Raw genomic sequence first — 19376 nt, forward strand, 5'->3', positions numbered from 1 at the left:
AGTCAGAGATGCAAACCCCACATTCCGAAATTTCAAACCAGCCAATCAGAGCGCGAGATCGGCGAGGCGACCGCGATTGGCCAGGAAAGAAAGGCGCAGTCAAACCGAATGACTGTTACCATAGACCACGCAGCTACCCGCATCAAGAAAAGATCTTCACAAACCCGACAATTGAAGGCGTACCGTGCCGACTGGAAGTAGACACAGGATCAGCAATCACAATCATGTCCTGGGACACTTTTGTGAAAGCCTTGCCGCACATCGCAAAGCGCAAGCTACAGAAACAACGGCTCCGGGTGCAGGATTACCAGGGCAACCGCATCCCTGTTCGAGGGACAACGACCGTCGAGGTCAAGTACGGGACATACGAAAAGACCCTGCCCATCACGTTAGTCGAGGGAACCTTACCAAGCTTGCTGGGGTTAGACTGGTTCCGGGCGTTGGGAATGGGGGTGACTGGCGTCCACGGAGCGGATGCAACCTGCAAACGCCCTAATGGAGGAATTCAGACGATTCGAGGACCGTTTAGGCAAGTACAAGGGACCCCTATCTCCTTCAATTTAGACCCCAAATAGCTCCCATTAGGTTAAAGGCAAGGAGGTTTCCTCTTGCACTCAAACCTAAAATCGACAAAGAGTTAGATAAATTAGTCAGCCAGGGGATACTAGTGCCAGTTGACCATGCCAAATGGGAGACGCCAATCGTCACCCCTATAAAACCAGACGGGTCCATAAGAATTTGCGCTGATTACAAGGCTACCTTGAACAAAGCATTGCAAAAGAGCGCCTACCCAGTTCCAGTAGTGCAACACTTATTGCACTCACTAGGGCACGGACAAGTTTTCGCCAAATTAGACTTGGCACAAGCGTACCAACAGCTACCCGTAGATGCTAGCACAGCTGAAGCCCAGACCATTGTAACGCACCGGGGTGCCTTTAAGTGCACCCGGTTACAGTTCGGGGTGAGTGTGGCCCCGGGGCTATTCCAAAATTTGATGGAGCGGCTCCTACAAGGGTTACCGGGAGTCGTACCCTATTTCGATGATGTGTTGGTATCAGGGGAAGATTTAAGAGAACTAGGGAAGCGGTTAAGGAAAGTTTTGGCAATTTTTAGGGCGGCAGGATTAAAAGTCAAAGCAAGCAAGTGTCAGATAGGGGTCGAATCTGTTGAATTTTTGGGCTATAGAATAGACAAAAAAGGGATTCACCCCACTGAGAGCAAAATCAAGGCGATAAAGAGAGCCCCAGCACCCAAAAACAAGACAGAACTCCAGGCTTTCCTGGGTCTGGTAAACTTTTACGCCGTGTTTTTAAAAGACAAGGCAACCGTTGCTGAACCGCTGCATAAATTGCTTGGAAAAAACACTGCTTGGTCGTGGGGGAAGTCAGAGAATAGGGCATTTGAGGCAGTAAAAAGTTTGCTATCAAGCGATAGCCTGTTAATACAATACAACAACAGACTGCCGTTAGTATTGGTTTGTGATGCGTCCCCCTATGGAGTAGGAGCTGTACTTAGCCACAGACTCCCAAACGGCACTGAAGCCCCTATAGCGTTCTATTCACGAACGATGTCCCCGGCTGAGAGGAATTACAGCCAGCTAGATAGGGAGGCTCTCGCAATAGTGTCAGGGGTGAAAAAATTTCACGAATACGTTTTTGGGAGAGACTTTGAAATTATCACTGACCACAGACCGCTATTGGGATTACTGGCTGGCGACCGCCCAACGCCAGTGGCACTATCACCCCGGCTGACCAGATGGACTATTTTTCTGGCCGCCTACTCTTACAAACTGCAGCATCGACCTGGAAAAGAGCTGGGGCATGCGGACGCATTGAGCAGATGCCCATTGCCCGGGGAAATCGAGGACCCTACTCCGGGCACCCCCGTTCTACTAATTGACTCTTGGGACTCTGGCCCAGTCACATCGCAGGAAGTGGCTCGGGCCTCCTACCGGGACATTGTTTTAAGAACTGTAATCGGTTGGGTTCAAAGGGGATGGCCCGCTGCGGGCGACCGTTTTAGAGAGTTTGCAAAGAAAAGAGGGGAATTGTCTGTGCAAGGGGGGTGCCTGCTCTGGGGGGATAGGGTGGTAGTTCCAGAGAAGCTGAGAAAAAAAGTCCTGGAACTACTGCATGAGGGTCACCCAGGAATTGTAAGGATGAAGGGGCTAGCCAGGAGCTATGTTTGGTGGCCCCTAATGGACAGGGAAATCGGTGACAGGGTTGGCCGATGCCAGGTATGTCAGGAGTCCAGACCACTACCACCTACGGCCCCAGTGTTGGAGTGGGAGAAACCCCAAGGCCCTTGGTCCCGCATACACATTGATTTTGCCGGCCCCTTCCACGGCCAAACATTTCTAATTGTGGTGGATGCATTCTCCAAATGGCTGGAGATCATCCTAATGAAATCCACAACGCGGAGCTGTCATTGCAGCACTAAAACACCTTTTCGCCACGCACGGGCTACCGGACACCCTCGTGTCCGATAACGGCCCACAGTTCACCGCAGCATTATTTGAAGGGTACCTGGCTGAAGAGGGCATCCGACATGCCCTCTCAGCGCCGTTCCACCCTGCGTCGAACGGCCTTGCTGAACGCTTTGTTCGAGTGCGAAGAAGCGCTATCACGGCGGCCCCGGCGATTGGCAGGCACAGATCGACGATTCCTAACCGTCCAACACAGGACCCCTGTGTGGCCACCGCCGCAGCCCAGCCGAGCTATTAATGGGCGGAAGCTACGGTGCCCGCTAGACCGGCTACACCGAACTACGTGCAAGGACGGGTTCAAAACAAAACCAGATAGAATCCGGGAATTAAACATAGGAGACTCAGTGTGGGCACATAATTACAGCGACGGCCCAAGCTGGAAGAGGGGGATAGTCATAGACAAAACGGGCCCCAAATCTTACCTAGTGGAAATAGACGATGGCAGAGTTTGGAGGTGCCACATAGATCAATTAAGAAACAGATTGAGCGATAAGGCAGAATTAGGCGAGACCAGCCCTGACTATGATTTAATTAACCCCACAGCTGACTGGAGCCGAGAACAAACAGAAAGCGAGAACCAAACAGAGACTTATCTGAGTCAGGCGAGGTCCAGCGACACCTCCGGTCCCTCTAGAGGACAGCAGGTCCGAGCCGGCAAATAATCCAGGGCCGGATGGCGGGAGGAGGAGCTCAGAGGAACGAAAAGCCCTCCGCAAGCTCGACTCAACTCCAGAAAGTGAATTGCGCAGGTCCGGGAGAGTCAGGAGACGCCCCACGTACCTGCGGGACTACGTAGAGAAGTAATATGTAAATATTGGCAAAGTGCCTTCTGGGAGGGAAGGAGTGTAATGTATTACTGTAAGTTTTGGCGGGAGTTTTAGGCGGGAAGTATCTCGCTTCTGATTGGATGCAGCCTCTGGCTGAAGTGTATATAAGGAGAGGTTTTTCTCCAGAAGTTTTGCTGGGTCACACTATATTAAAGAGCTGTTGTCACTAACCTGGTCTCCTGCCTCGTCAATACCCAAACTTAACATTTACCTTATGGGGGCCAAACCTTTACTACTCCAGATGCCAATCATTCTTCTCTGCTCCAGCAATGGCTAGGATTACATTTTTTAAAAGAAAAGGCTTTGCTGCCTAGTGCACAGTTAACCAAACCACTGTGGTTTGAAACGCAGTATAGTGAATTATATAGTGAAGGATTCATAATCTGTACTCTGTGATGGTCCACATTCCAGAAATTTCTCCAACGTCTTTACATTCACTTTTGAACTGCTGAACTATGAGTTAGTTGTGAATTTCCTGCCATGTTCTCTTTCCTTTAGTTTTCTACCCAACTATTTTTCCTCCGCCATTTCTCATGGCCACAATCCAACATGGATTGCGGTGATAGAAAAAAGGAAAATTTAAATAGGAGTTGAGGTGCTTCAACTGGTCTCCCACGGAAAGTTCTTTTCCACCAACTAGAAGGGTGAGCTGAAGATGGTCCCTGTACTTGAAGATGTTGAGAAATCCTGTTGGTACATCAGGATTAACAACTGCATTTTATTATGTATGAGAGCAAGTGAACCATTCCTTGTGCACTGTCCCAGAACATTTGACATAAAATGAAGCTGAAAATCTAAAATAGTGGTACTTACATGGTCCATGGAAATCCAGATGTTGCTGCTGTCACCACTGAGCCCTTTTGAGCCAATTTCTTTCTTGCTAATCCTTCTAGTAATATATTCCAAAAGCCTCTTTATGTTTTATTATTATTGAGATTTAATGCTTTACTATTATTTGCATTACAGCATCTCTCTTCTGGTGTTGTGATGAGAACAGTAGAATTGTTCACTTTCTTTTTTTTTTAAATAAATCAAACTTATGAATTTAACTTTGCTTAAACTTAAAAGCAAGCTGCTTCAAATCACAGTTTACCTTTGGATGTAATAGCGAATTGGAAGTTTACTCAGGTTGAAAATGTTCCCCTTAAAATTAAGAACGTTAATTCATAACATTTTCATGTTTTTTGCTATATTAGAGGTGGAATTAGTGCTGGGCCATTGTTTTTCAGAGGTCACAGAATATATACAGGAATCTCTGCTGGGAAAAAAAAATACACCTTAAAACCAATTTTTCCAGCCTTGGTGTTTTTTTATATGTATGTTTAATTCCTAGCATGCTTAGTTAACTTGACCTAAGGCCATGAGAATTGCACTTCAAGATATTTGGAGGGGACCAGGTTAGGAATCTTGGAGCAGGCAAGATTCTGGACCCAGCAATACCCCAGCAGACTGATTTTGTCAACATTGTTTTGATTGTGATTTGCAGTGTTCCTTCTGTTGTCCCCTTTCATCATTGTCCGCACGTAGTTCTTTCAATGGGAAGTTGTTTACACGAACATGTGTACCTTGGGAAAGCTGCATTGGCCTTCTACTGAGGAATTTAAGGAGGCAAAGAAGGTGATGAAGATGATTTGGCAATTTCTCTCAGCTGTTTGCCAGTTGGCAAAATCTTTTCTGGACTTTATATATGAGGGGAGTTAGGGGAAGAGACACTTATTTATACAGCTGTTATTCCAAATGTGAACGGATTTTGATCTTTCTGCAGTAATAGACAGGAGACATAGAGCTATGCTGGAGATGTATATATAACTGCAGGTATGAATTCAGGATTTAGAAATAAGCAGAACAAACAGGATGCACTATGCCATCCTTCAGCCAGAAAACTGTCACTGAATTGAATGTGTATACACTTATTTGGTTGTTTTTTTGATGCTTTTATTTTATGCATGTGTGTATGTATGTATGTATGTATGTATGTATGTATGTATGTATGTATGCATGTATGTAAGTAGGAAGGTGAATGATTGGAGATTATCAGCAGGCCTTGGGGTGCGTGGTATATAAAGAATATTTACCCCCAGTAGTTGAAAGCTTCATGCAAACAAGGTATATCTTGCTGTTGATGCTGACTGAAGCAGCTTTTCATAGAATCATAGAGCCACAAGAGTATAGGGATAATGGTGACCCTGTAGAGATCATGTAATTCATCCTTTGCTCAGTCTTGGATCTAGTAGTACATCTGTGTCAAATAACAATCTAGGTCATGTTTGAAGATTTCTAGTGAAGGAAAATTCCCTACTACATATTCTATTGGGTGACAGCTTATACAGACATGAAATTCTTCCTGATGTGTAGCCTGATCCAGTGTCCTCATATATTTAACCTAGTGGTTCTGATCCTACCCCCTGGGACAGTAACTCTGTTTATTTTTTAATATATTGTGAAATCTAGTCTACTGCTCCATCTTTTCAGTTTTGGTATAATATGTTATTTCAAGACAATGATAGTTATAAAATATATTTAGATAGCAGCATTTTTCTAATTAATGAAGAGAATTGATAAATAGTAGCTTTTTTAGCCATCAAGTTCTTGGTTGGCTGCCTAGCTTTCGTTTCTAGCAGCCATCAAACTTCTTTTGTTAGCTTTTTCTCTTGGAAAAATAACATTATTTGGATTATGTCCAAGGAAAATGTAAATCACAAGCTACATCTAGACAGAAAGCCAACATATCTGAACTCCCCTGGCATATTCTTCAGCTCAAGGAGTGGCAGGCATTTTACTCACTGATTTTACTAACTCAGGGAGTATTTCTTCAGTGTTTTGAAAGTTTGAGAGTGCATGTTTCTGGTTTCAAGATGATGACCCATTTGCAGAGGTCGCATATAATAATGCTGTACACAGCAGCACGGGGTTAACTCCATTTCAGATAACCACCGGCATGGACTTCATTTCAATGCCTGAACTCCCCGTGGAACCCCCCACTTCCGTTTCCCTAACGGACTGGATGAATTCATTGAAAAAAGGGTGGGAAAATACAAAAAAGGCCTTAACGGTAGCAGCTCAAAAATATAAAGCCCAAGCTGACAAACACCGTTCCCTTCAACCCCCTTTTCGCATTGGGGATAAAGTCTTTTTATCTACTAAGTATCTGAAGTTGAGAATATCAAGCAAAAAATTCGGTCCAAAATTTTTGGGCCCTTTCCCCATTGTAAAGATTATTAATCCCGTAACCGTCCAATTTAAACTCCCTCGAATATTGGGAAAAATACACCCGGTATTCCATAGCAGCTTATTAAAACCTGCTAGACAATCTGGACTGAGACCTCTACCTCCCGCCCCCCCCCTTGATAATCCAAGGTGAAACCCACTATGAAATCAAGAAAATCCTTGACTCTAGACTATACAGAGGTCAATTACAATATTTAGTCCACTGGAAAGGATACCCATTATTGGAATCTACTTGGGTCAAAAGTTGGAAAGTAAATGCTGACAATTTGATTAAACAATTTCACGACACTTTCCCTGACAAACCTAAGAAACCACTTGGAGGGGGGAGAGGGGAGTAGAAGGGAACGTGCGGAACACCAATACTCTTCTTTATTAATTCTTTGTTTTCTTTCCTAGGATATAGCTTCTTTTGCAAGGGGGGGACACCTGTCAGGCCTGGAAACCATACTAGGCCGTAGGTTTTCAGACGCTGCCACATTTCTCCCCTGAGGGGAAGAAGGGGGGGTGATGGGTGTGGTAACATTCTTCAAGCGGTCAAGGTCGGATTGTGTTCGCATCTGCAGAAGGAGTGGCAAGAAGAGGTTTCGAATAAAGTGGAAGAATGTTGGACCATGTGACCGGGAAAGGAGTTAGTGGGTGGGACTCTTGGGGTTTGTATAACTGAGAAAAGAATCCGGAAGTTTCAGTTTTGGAATTCCACTCATTGTGTGCCAGTTTCCTTATGCTAGTAAAGAACTTTGAAAGACAATGGCTTCAGAGTTTTTTTCATGCAGAAGAGGTGTTTCTGGAACATTGTGTTTGTTTGGGTGAAAAAGGAAGATCTCGGGTTGCCTTGATTTCCTTTCTTATTGAATTGAGATACATGCAGCAGGTGGCAGCAGAACAAGAGAAACAGGATCCCTTCTGTAAAACAACAACAACAAAATTTCAATCTTTCTGCTTTGTTGCACTTGCTACATATATAACTGCATGCTCTCAGTTTAGGGGTAAGCAAAAGCATGCAGAACACAGAAGAAGAGTAAGAGCCAAGTAATTTAAAGGCACGAAGTAAGGACAAGAAAAAGAAAAATAGTGAATACTAGTTTAAACCAATACCATCGCTATCAACACCTTTCCATATGTAAATCGACATTGCTTCAACTAGTTCCACGTACCACTTAAAAGATCACACTTCCTTGTCTTAATCCGTGCTTATTACTGAACTATTCAGTAAGCATTCTATTTACTTTCACTCATTCTTTTTTCATGTATCTCTTTTATCACACTCAACAATCAGTTTTCACTTTCACATTCATACAAAACATTCCATAACTCTTGCCAGTTTTATTATATGATTCCTTTAAATCCCCAGAATTTACAATAAACTTTTATTTTCACACTTGTACATTTCATAGTGACTGTTGAAGACTAGAGAGAGACCACACTGCATACCTCCTCCCCAGCATAAAATCACACTACACCTCTTAAATATTGTTTATTATTGCTGTCTCTTTATTGTTTTCAATTCCATCTCTTCCAAAAATCTGTCTCTGCATATTTAATAAGCTAGTCTCTTGAAGTCTTTGTATGGAAATGTTCTTCCAGGTGTCAGATACAGATGCAGTTTTCATATACTGTATATGTTAAATAATTTGTGCTACCATTTCATAAGCAAACCAAATCTATATTCTAATATTTCTCCAGTTAGAAAATTTGCTCCTATATCCTTGCCCTTTTTTCCACATTGCAACAGGATTTATAATAATAATAATAATAATTTAATTTTTATACCGCCCTTCTCCCGAAGGACTCAGGGCAGTGAACAGGCAGATAAAATAATACAATACATTACAATAAAAACACTATTTAAAAAACTTATTCAATATAGCCTAAATTTAAAATACAATACAGAATATAAAATAAACCCCAATAAAATCCATGTTTAAAAACCCTATTTAAGCCAGTCCTGCTCGGAAGAATAGATATGTCTTCAGCTCGCGGCGAAAGGTCCGGAGGTCAGGAAGTTGGGGGAAGCTCATTCCAGAGGGTAGTTGCCCCCACCGAGAAGGCTCTCCCCCTGGGGGTCGCCAGCCTACACTGTTTGGCTGACGGCACCCTAAGAAGACCCTCTCTATGGGAGCGTACCGGCCGGTGGGAGGCATGTGGTAACAGAAGACGGTCCCGAAGATATCCCGGTCCTATGCCATGGAGCGCTTTAAAGGTGGTAACCAGCACCTTGAAGTGCACTCGGAAAACCACAGGTAGCCAGTGCAGCCTGCGCAGGATCGGTGTTATATGGGAGCCACGAGTGGCTCCCTCTATCACCCGCGCGGCTGCATTCTGAACCAACTGAAGTCTCTGGGTGCACCTCAAGGGGAGCCCCATGTAGAGAGCGTTACAGTAGTCCAGGCGAGACCTTATTTCAATTTTGGGGGGAACGATGTAACTTTTAGCTTTCCTTTGAATTCCATTTTTGATACAACACTATGATTCCCAAACAGATTTAAGAAGTATTTCCCAGCATTCCCTTAGTTTTTAAGATTTTAACATTTTTATTTTCATTCTTCCTTCTCTTGCTTAACTTCTCTTCGTTCTTGATAGGTATATATTTTACACTTATCTTTTTATTTTTATGCACATGATGCTGTTTCTTTTTCTCAACCTTTTTTAATCATTCATTTTATCATTTTCTTATGTGCATTTTTCCATTCACAGCTCTTTTGTTTCATCATTCCACCAAGTATTATTCTTTTCCATATGTGCCATTAACGTACCTCCTCTGTTTGTGACACTTTGTGACATAATTCTTTTTGTACTGTTCCAAGTAGATTTCACGATTTTTCCCCTAATCAAACACTTTTTCATATAGGACTTCTACTTTTTCTTTCTGTAAATGTTCTACTTCCTTTATTTCCAGGTTCCATCAAAAGATTCTCTTTTAACTCTACCAAAAAGTGGTCTGTTCCACATTACTTTCGTATCCACCAATTGTCTCAGCTCTTCATCATAAACACATCCATTGCTGTTTTAGATTTATATACAATGCTATGCCATGTGTGCATATAAACATAAACAGCATACTTGAGACAACTCTTTTTGTAAACTTTTATGAAATAATCTCAGTTCTTCATTCCTGAGTCTCCAAATGGCCCAATCACTTTTTTCTGCACTTCTGTACTCTTTCATCTCATTCTTACCTAAAATGCTATATATTAGAATAATTTTCTCTCTGAATCTTACTCATTCAAAAGATTGCACAGTTTTTATCAGTTGTAGCTTCTTTCTGCTTGATTTAGATCAAGTTTCTAAATGATTTCTACTTTTAGATGCACACTGATAACAGTCTCAATAATACCAATTCATATTTCTGATATATATTTCATCTCTTTCATTCATAATTAACCTAGATATTCATTACTCTGCATGCATTGTTTAATTCCACTTTATATGATTAGTTCAAATTCAGTCACATTTATATTTACCTTGCATCCCTTTTCTCCTAACTAGACAGATCCACAATATATTCTTTTTTTCATTTCCCCCACCCTCATTCCTTTTTTGCTCATCTCACACAAATAATTCAGGGTAGTGTACGAGATTGAAACCCTGGACATAGTTCATGCTCTTCGGCATTTATTCCTCTTCTGTGTTAAGCTGCAATCTTCAAGATACCCTGCAATCAACACCAGATGGCCAAGTCATGTTTATCTCTACAATTAATTATAGCTTTTGTCAGTTGAATCTTTCAAATAACTGCTTTTATTAAGAAATAGAAGGGGTAGATTACTTTGCCAGTCTTAGTTATGCTGTGTCATATTCAGTATTCCATGTGAATGATGATAAATCAGTTTGACATATTTGCTCAATGTGACAAGTGCCACCAAAGCCAGTTATATCCCATACTAACTTATGAAAATTAACGTTTCTGATCTAAGACTACCTTAAAGTTGCCTGCATCGCACCGTCTAAGACAGAGGTCTTCAAATTTGGCAGCTTTGAGACTTGTGGAGTTCAACTCCCAGAATTCTCCAGCCAGAGAATTCAGTCTTAAAGATGCCAAGTTTGAAGACTTCTGATCTAAGAAATAAGACACAATATTGGCATATATGTAGGATGCTCATACTTTGTCTATATCTTGTGTTAGGGAAATCATAAAAATATAAGTAGAAAGTTATACATTGAGATGGTGGCACAGAATTTAATAATTTAAAAGAAGTTAGGTAGAATTCTGGAAAAAAAAAGTCTCAATGAAAAGGGAATGAACCTATTCATTTCTCTTCCTTCTCTCCCTTTCTTTTCTCTGTTTGTAGAGAGTCAGGGAACCTCTGCGGAAATTGTGCTGAAGATGGAACTTTCAGCCAGTATGTACATGAAGCCTCTTCTCCTCTAATCTGTGACTCTTCTGGCTATTGGACTCCAAAGGAGGCAGTAGGTAAAGGTCTCGGAACTTTTTTTTGTACAACAAAGGGATTATCAGATATGACTGGGTAACCCATCAGCTGTTGCTGTGTATTCTGTCAGAAAACTGTCAATGCAGGCCAATAAATAAACTTGAAGAGCTTCAATGGAGCTGTGCAAAGTCTTTGGGTGTCTCCAGTTGTTTGGTAGCTTTTTAAAAAAAGTTTTTTATTTTTATTTCTCATAAACATATTTAAACATATAGTCTCTTGTCCATTGTTAATCATACATATTATCTTTTAACTTTCATATTAGTTCATTCTTCATTCTAAAAAATTAGGGTATATTTGGGGTTGCTCTTCTACCATTTGCTCTCCTTTATTTTACAACAACCTTTGTTTGGTAGCTTTGAGAGGTGAATTCGATGGAGGAGATCTAGCCAAGTTCTCTTTTTCTCTTTCTCTTCAAAAACAAAATGAACTAACAATACGAATCAGTATAATAACATGTAAATTAAATATATAGCCCTAGTCTATAGATCATTTAAACTGTTGTAAAGGTGAGTTGATATGTAAGTATTGAGAAAGCGGGAAGAGAAAAATTATTTGGAAATTATTGAGAGTACACCTATCATATGTGAATGTATAGTTACTTCAGAAGCCCAAAGATGGAGAGAAAAGGTAAGATTATAAAAAAAATAAAAAAGAAGGGAATCCCATACCACCATTCTAAGATAATAATAATAAATAAGTTATTTATGCTAGTACAGAATAGAATAGAATTTTATTGGCCAAGTGTGATTGGACACACAAGGAATTTGTCTTGGTCCATATGCTCTCAGTGTACATAAAAGAAAAGATACGTTCATTAAGGTACAACATTTACAACACAATTGATGGTCAGTATATCAATATAAATCATTAGGTTTGCCAGCAACAAGTTATAATCATACAGTCATAAGTGGAAAGAGATTGGTGATGGGAACTATGAGACGATTAATAGTAGTGCAGATTCAGTACATAGTTTGACAGTGTTGATGGAATTATTTGTTTAGCAGAGTGATGGCCTTCGGGAAAAAACTGTTCTTGTGTCTAGTTGTTCTGGTGTGCAGTGCTCTATAGCGTCGTTTTGAGGGTAGGAGTTGAAACAGTTTATGTCCAGGATGCAAGGGATCTGTAAATATTTTCACGGCCCTCTTCTTGAATCGTGCAGTATACAGGTCCTCAGTGGAAGGCAGGTTGGTAGCAATTATTTTTTCTGCAGTTCTAATTATCCTCTGAAGTCTGTGTTTTTCTTGTTGGGTTGCAGAACCGAACCAGACAGTTATAGAGGTGCAAATGACAGACTCAATAATTCCTCTGTAGAACTGAATCAGCAGCTCCTTGGGCAGTTTGAGCTTACTGAATTGTTGCAGAAAGAACATTCTTTGTTGTCCTTTTTTAATGATGTTTTTGATGTTAGCTGTCCATTTTAGATCTTGCGATATGATAGAACCTAGAAATTTGAAGGTTTCTACTGTTGATACTGTGTTGTCTAGTATTGTGAGAGGTGGAAGTAGGGAAGGGTTTCTCCTAAAGTCTACCACCATTTCTACGGTTTTGAGTATGTTCAGTTCCAGATTGTTTTGGTTGCACCACAAGGTAGTCGTTCGACCTCTCGTCTATATGCGGATTCGTCATTGTCTCGAATGAGACCAATCACTGTTGTATCATCTGCAAACTTCAGTAGCTTAACAGATGGATCATTGGAGATGCAGTCATTTGTATACAGAGAGAAGAGAAGTGGGGAGAGCACACAGCCTTGGGGGGGCCCTGTGCTAATTGTACAGGTATTTGATGTGATCTTGCTTAGCTTCACCTGCTGCTTCCTGTTTGTTAGGAAGCTTGTGATCCACTTACAAGTCTGTTCCGGTACCTGTAGCTGGCTTAGCTTAGTTAGAAGAATGTCTGGAATGATGGTATTGAATGCTGAACTAAAGTCTACAAAAAGGACCCTTGCATAGGTCTTTGGAGACTCAAGATGTTGTAGGATGTAGTGCAGAGCCATATTAACAGCATCATCTGTTGATCTATTTGCTCGGTATGCAAATTGCAAGGGGTCTAACAGCGGATCTGTGATGGTTTTCAAGTAGGAAAGCACTAGCCTTTCAAAGGTTTTCATGACTACAAATGTTAAAGCAACTGGTCTGTAGTCATTCAGTTCCTTGATGGTGGGCTTCTTCGGCACTGGGATGATGGTAGAGCGTTTGAAGCAAGAAGGAACATAGCACATCTCTAGTGATTTATTGAAAATAGGGGTGAAGATGGGGGCCAATTGGTCAGCACTGTACAGACAGTTCTTGACTTACAACCACAATTGAAACCAAAATTTCCATTGCTAAGCAAGGTAATTGTTAACTGAATTGCACCTCATTTTACAACCTTTTTTTTTGCCACAGTTGTTAAGCAAATAACTGCAGTTGTTAAATGAATCATGCCATCTCTAAGTGAATCTGGCTTTCCCCATTGACTTTGCTTGTTGAAAGTCAACTATGAAGATTACAAATGACCCTGAGATGGTGCAACTGTCATAATTTTGATTTTAATCACGTGACCATGGAGATGCTGCAAAGGTAGCAAGTGTGAAAAATTGTCATAAGCCACTTTACTGTTGTAACTTCGAATGGTCACTAAATGGAGAGTTGTAAGTCAAGGACTCCCTGTATTCTTTTGTTATGCAAAATTAAAGATTTGAATGGATTCCTTGTACGTAACTCTACATGATAAGGCTAATGATCAAAAGCAAACACAATCCTTTATGTGAATGCTGCCATTATTTCATCAGTGTTTACAAGCTGCTAAAAGCAAGTGAACATTTTTGTGCCCATATTGCAGAATGGAAATTACTTGGGAAAGACCAGGAAGTAAAATGCTCTTGTGACCTGTTCTTTAAATCCATTTGCCAGAAGAATTGTGGGGAAGGATTTGCAGCAGTAATCAACATGGTCTAGGACAATATATTTGAATCCTTATATGCCCACCTATTTTTCTGTCCCAATGCTCCCTGCAATTCTATTTTCTTGTGTTTCCAATAAGGTTTTAGTGATTTCTGGTGGGGAGATATACTGTAGGTCACATAATATTCTGCCCTGTTTTATTGTGCTTAGAAAAGAGATGGAGCCAAGGACATTTTTGTGAACCAAAAAGCATTACAGTTATTTCACTTGAAAAGTGGGTAAACTAGAGATCTGTAATTTTCTTTGAACTCTTTCTTTCCCCCATGTTCTGCGTTATGACAAAAGAAGAAAAAATACGGCTTCCTTCTGGTGTGTGTATATGTATGCAGATAGAGAGAGAGAGAGAGAGAGCCAGTTTGGTTGACTGGTTAAGGCAAGAAACTGGGATATTGTGAGTTCTAGTCTCACTTTGTGATTGAAGATATTTGGAGCAGTCCTTCCACTCTTAACCTCAGAAAAGAAACAGTGGCAAAGTGCTTCTGAAAGACCTTGCCAAGAAAACTGCAGGGACTTGTCTAGGTAGACTCAGAATTGGACACAATTAGAAGAAGAAGAAATAAGTGTGTGTGTGTGTGTGTATGTGGTATGTGTATATACATACAAGTGGTATTGTGCAACATTGCTGATTATGCATTTTTTTTCTCTCTGTCTCAGGCATTCTTTGACACTGTATATAGGAGATAATTATAATTATATAGGAGGTTTGCCCTAAGTTCAGGGGTGCTAGGTGATCCTTAGGTTGTGCCCATGAAACTGAGCAGCAACATATCAGTTGTTAGCAGTGCAAAAACCAAAGTATAAATAAGCATATGAAGATTCCACAAGCTTAATTTATCCACTTTGTATGTAAGTTGAAATTTTGCAAAAGGAAAAAAAAGTAATATAGACTTAGTTATTATGTTGTTGTTGTTGAGTGTGACTTCCAGAAACCTAAAAATTCATTTGTAATATGCAGCATTTGTCCTGGACTAAATCTAAGTCTAAAGTTTGAAAGATTCATATCCTTTCATATGGGGAAAATTTTTACAAATTAAAACAGAGATATTTGTTACATTTTTCCCTTGAAAGGCAAGGGAAATATCTCTTCAGAAAAAATATTTTATTTTATTTCCCCTGGGGCTCTTAGCAGTTAGAGCCTTGGTGGCACAATGCAGTATTGCAGGCTAATTCTGCCAACTTATTTATATAAATTTATTTATATGCTGATATCAGAAATAAAATTTGAAGTGGATTTAAAAAGTTGGCTCATTAAGAGATGGTAGACCTTATTTCCAAATCTCCTTTCTCATGTCCTTACGATCCTGCTTTTAAAATTCCACTTCACTTTGCTTATCCAGAAAACTCTTCCATTCTTTTGTCTTTCTAGGTCCTCCAGATGTAACTCAACCCTGTGAAACCAGTTTGCAGGCCTGGAGCCCTGAATTTAATCTGTTTAATGTGAGCATGGCCACTCCTTGCCTTAAGCCTCTTGGTTGCATTTTGGAGCTCTACTTTCTATATCCTGTGTATTCTGACTCTTTGCTGATATGGACCACAAATTTCTCCACCAATTCCAAAGCACTGTCAGACATTGAGATCCTGACAGAGCAGGGGGATTCTGTACACCTTGGACCAATGGATACCTTCTGTGACATTCCCCTCACGGTGAAACTGAACCTAACCAAGAAGGTGTCTGGCATAAAGATTTATACCTTTGACGAGAAGATGGAGATAGATGCTGCGCAGTTGATCTCCACACCACACAGTCTCCTTTGTTCAAACTGCAAACCTGTGAGGTACAGAATTCTACGGGACCCCCCATTCCAAGATGGATCCCCAGCAATGGTGATGCAGCCAGGAAGAATGTTTGTTGACAAGTGAGTGAAAAGATTAGTGTTCAGGAATCTAAAGTCTTCTGCAAAAGCATTCTGGCCCTCTTTGCTTTGTATTCCGTTTTCTTTCTTTCCTTTCATTTTTTTAAAAAATAAGACTCCAACTCTTTCCCCTTCAGAAAAAAAGGTAAGTCAGATTGTATTATGTAGAAAATTGATCATAATTCCTGTGTTCTGTCCAATGAAAGTAGAGTCAATGAGATGATTAATTCATACTTGGAACATCTGAACTTTAAATTAATGTCAGAGTGTTGCAAATATTTGCAAGTAGATTTTTGAGCTGGGGAAGTTGTGCTATCCTGCTTGCTAATAGAACAGAATAACTGAGATGGAAAGGATCTTGGAGATCGTCAAATTCAACCCCATGCTCAAGCAGGAGATCCTGTACTATTTCAAACAAATGGCTGTCCATTCTCATCTTAAAAATTTCCAGTGGTCAAGCAGCCACAACTTCTGAAGGCAAGCCATTCCACTGATTATTTGTTCTCACTTCAAGAAATTTCTCCTTATTTCTAGGTTGTATCTCTCCTTGATTAGTTTCATTCCATTGCATCCATTAATTTCCATCTTGCCCTGCCTTCAAGTGCTTTGGAGAATAGATTGATCCCCTTTTATTTGTTATTCATCCCCTATAATTAGCCTGCTTTTAACACTGTTGAGTTGGCTGTTCCTGTCTCCAATTTCTTCAGTCTTTCATTGTTAGCAGAAACGATATAAAAGCCTTAGCAATGTTATCCTTACATTTCTTAAGTTTTACATTTTGACTAGATGATTACAAACTGTTGCGAAGGAAGAAAGTTCTTCAGGGTAGTGATTAACTTTAGCTACTTGGAGACAAGGTTTGCAGGAATTTCCCACTGGGGAAAAAAATATCCTCTCACTTGGAATCAGAAAGGCAGCAACAACAATTAATGTAAGACAAATAAATATGTACTTTGGAAGATTTCTATGAAAACACAATTATTGCAGATTTCTAGTGGCCACACTTTATTGATGTTATGCTAATTGCTTTGGCTGCCTCTGTTATTCTAGATTTCATAAGAATTTTCTGTCTCAATTGTTGGGGTGGCGTTTCTAAGGAACCACTTGTATATTTGTGGACAAGCTGGATATACTGGACAGATAAGGCCATGCCTGGTTTTGACAGCTTAATAGACAAAGCCCAGGCCATTTCTGGATGTGGCTTCTCTGATATGAATTCTTTATTTTTTTGTAAGGATTCACAGAATACACCCTTCATTTTGGTTTATGTGATAGGTTTGGTCAGCATATTGACAATGAATATTAAGGTGTTTTTTTTTTTTGCACATTATTGGTTACTGCTGATAACTATTCTGGAATTTATTGGATGAAATACGCTATATCAATGTCTTAAATAAATTAAGTTTAAATAATCCCTCATTATGTTTCTAAATCACTTTGAGTTATTGGAAAAGTACTGTAGAATTTTTAAAATAGTAACAATAAAAGTCTATTCTTTTTTAATAATGGCACAAACATGGTCTATGTCCAGCTGTCTAATAGCTGTATTTTTATCCAATTCTTCATTTGGCTGCTTGGCTGCAGTTATCCCAGAAAACAAGGTTAAGTTGCATATTGAGGGGCTGCCACAAAGAGGAAGCAGTCAATCTGTTTTTTAAGGCACCTGAAGGCCAACAAGGAATAATGGATGGAAACTGAACAAGGAGAGATTCAACCTGGAAATAAGGAGAAATTTTCTGACAGTGAGAGCAATCAACCAATGGAACAGCTTGCCTTCAGAAAATGTGGGAGCTTCATCACTGGAGGCTTTCAAGAAGAGACTGGGCTGCCATCTCTCAGAAATGGTATAGAGCAGTTTGGCGAACCTTTTTGGCACCAAGTGCCAAACAAAAGCGTGCTCACATGTGCCCGCGCGCCCACATGCATGCCAGAAACCAGAAGAGCAGCCGCCTGGTGTGCATGTGTGCACTGGGAAGATGATCTTTCGGTTTCTGGCACATGCATGCACATCGGCCAGCTGGTCTTCGCATGTGCATATCCACCAGAAACCGGAAGACCAGGTGGCCAGAGCGCATGCGCATGCCAGAAACCGGAAGAGCAGCTGCCCGGTGCACACATGCGTACCAGGCGGCTTCTCTTCTGGTTTCCAGTGCTCCCATGCGTGTGAAGAACAGGTGGCCGGCATGCCGAAACCCAGAAGGGCAACGGGTGACTTCTTGCATGACTGGAGAGATGGCTCTGCGTGCCACTTCCAGCACACATGCCATAGGTTCACCATCACAGGTGTAGGGTCTGCTTAGGCTGGGGTCGGACTAGATGACCTACAAGGTCCCTTCCAATTCTGTTAATCTGTATATTTCCATTATTTTCTTAATGACTGACTGCTTGTCATCCATTGAGAATGCGTGCAGAGCAATAATTAGCTTGTGCATTTGCCACCAGCATTTTAAACTCTACCACTATGGGGGACTTACAGAAATGAAGTATCCCAACTCCTAGCTGATCTTGCACTGCATTCCCTTGTAAAAATAAGATCTGATAAATAAGTTTTGGAACACACATTATCAGTGCTTCTAATAAAGCAGGAATGGCACCAGTTTAGATTTAGAGGGCTTTCTCTCCCCTTCCCAGAATTTAAGAATTTTGAAAATCAAAGGATGATTCTTAACCTGGAATCTTATAATTCAATTAGTCTGATGGTACTTTAGGTGACAAAAGGGTAAAGAAAAGAGCATCCTAAATAATCCTTAGATTATTAAGAATGGGACAACTCATTGTGACCAACTCACCGCAGGACAACCTGCCATGGCCAACTTGCCATGGGACAACTCACTGCAGGACCATTCAATGTGGGATATTTCAAGAGAGGGACAAGTAGAATTACTGTTCACTCCACCCTCTAGGACTTCTAAGTTGAGAAGGTTCAAACCTAAATCAAAATAAGGCCCTGCTATTCAAGTTGTCCCTCTCTTGAATTGTCCCATGTTGAATTGTCCCGTGGGGAATTGTCGTGTCCCACTCCTCCGCTGACGGCCGGGTCAGGGAAATCCGAATCAGGCGTGCCTCTGCAGCTCTGCCAAAGTCCTAGCAAAGTTCTCAAGGCAGGCAGGAGACCAGAAAGTGACTTCAGCAAGATATGTTAGACTTTGCCTGACTCAAAGAATGCCAGAAAGCAGATCCTTTATATAGGCCATGGGGTGTGGCTCCATGACTTAGCACTTATCCAGGCCTGCCCCTCCCTTCCTTCTGTTGCCGCCGCCTATCAATTCTTCTGAAGCGAGGGTCACTCCAGTCTGCAGCTGTTGGTAATTGACCTCCCTCAGGCTCACATGCTGTGGGGGAGCGGGAGGGGTCTAGCTGCTCCGTTTGCCTGGGCATGGAGCCAGAGCTGGGGGCTGGAGGCATACTAGGACATTCCTCAGCGTTCGGAAGCAGATAAGAAGGCCCCGGCTGCGGTGAAAGCGGACGAGACACAACAGGAATCAGCTATGGTTAGTTGTCCTAAACCTTGCTGCTCTGCCACTGGAGCGAAGACAACAAGAACTGGGATGCATACAAACAGCAGCAGATAAGTTGATAGGTTGACACAGGATAGGAATAATGGTAGGACA

The 19376-nt window shown here is 41.2% G+C and overlaps 1 protein-coding gene across 1 annotated transcript in view; it reads left to right on the top strand.

Annotated features, from left to right (window-relative positions):
• PAPPA2 (pappalysin 2) overlaps nt 1–19376 on the top strand; it is a 158444-nt gene that overhangs the window by 56756 nt on the left and 82312 nt on the right. Inside the window, exons 6-7 of the mRNA XM_058177494.1 lie at nt 10830–10951; nt 15279–15768. Of these exons, the coding sequence (XP_058033477.1) occupies nt 10830–10951; nt 15279–15768 (612 nt within the window). The remainder of the gene's footprint in view (nt 1–10829; nt 10952–15278; nt 15769–19376) is intronic.

This window comes from Ahaetulla prasina, chromosome 3, assembly GCF_028640845.1.
Source record: "Ahaetulla prasina isolate Xishuangbanna chromosome 3, ASM2864084v1, whole genome shotgun sequence".
NCBI classification, from domain to species: domain Eukaryota; kingdom Metazoa; phylum Chordata; class Lepidosauria; order Squamata; family Colubridae; genus Ahaetulla; species Ahaetulla prasina.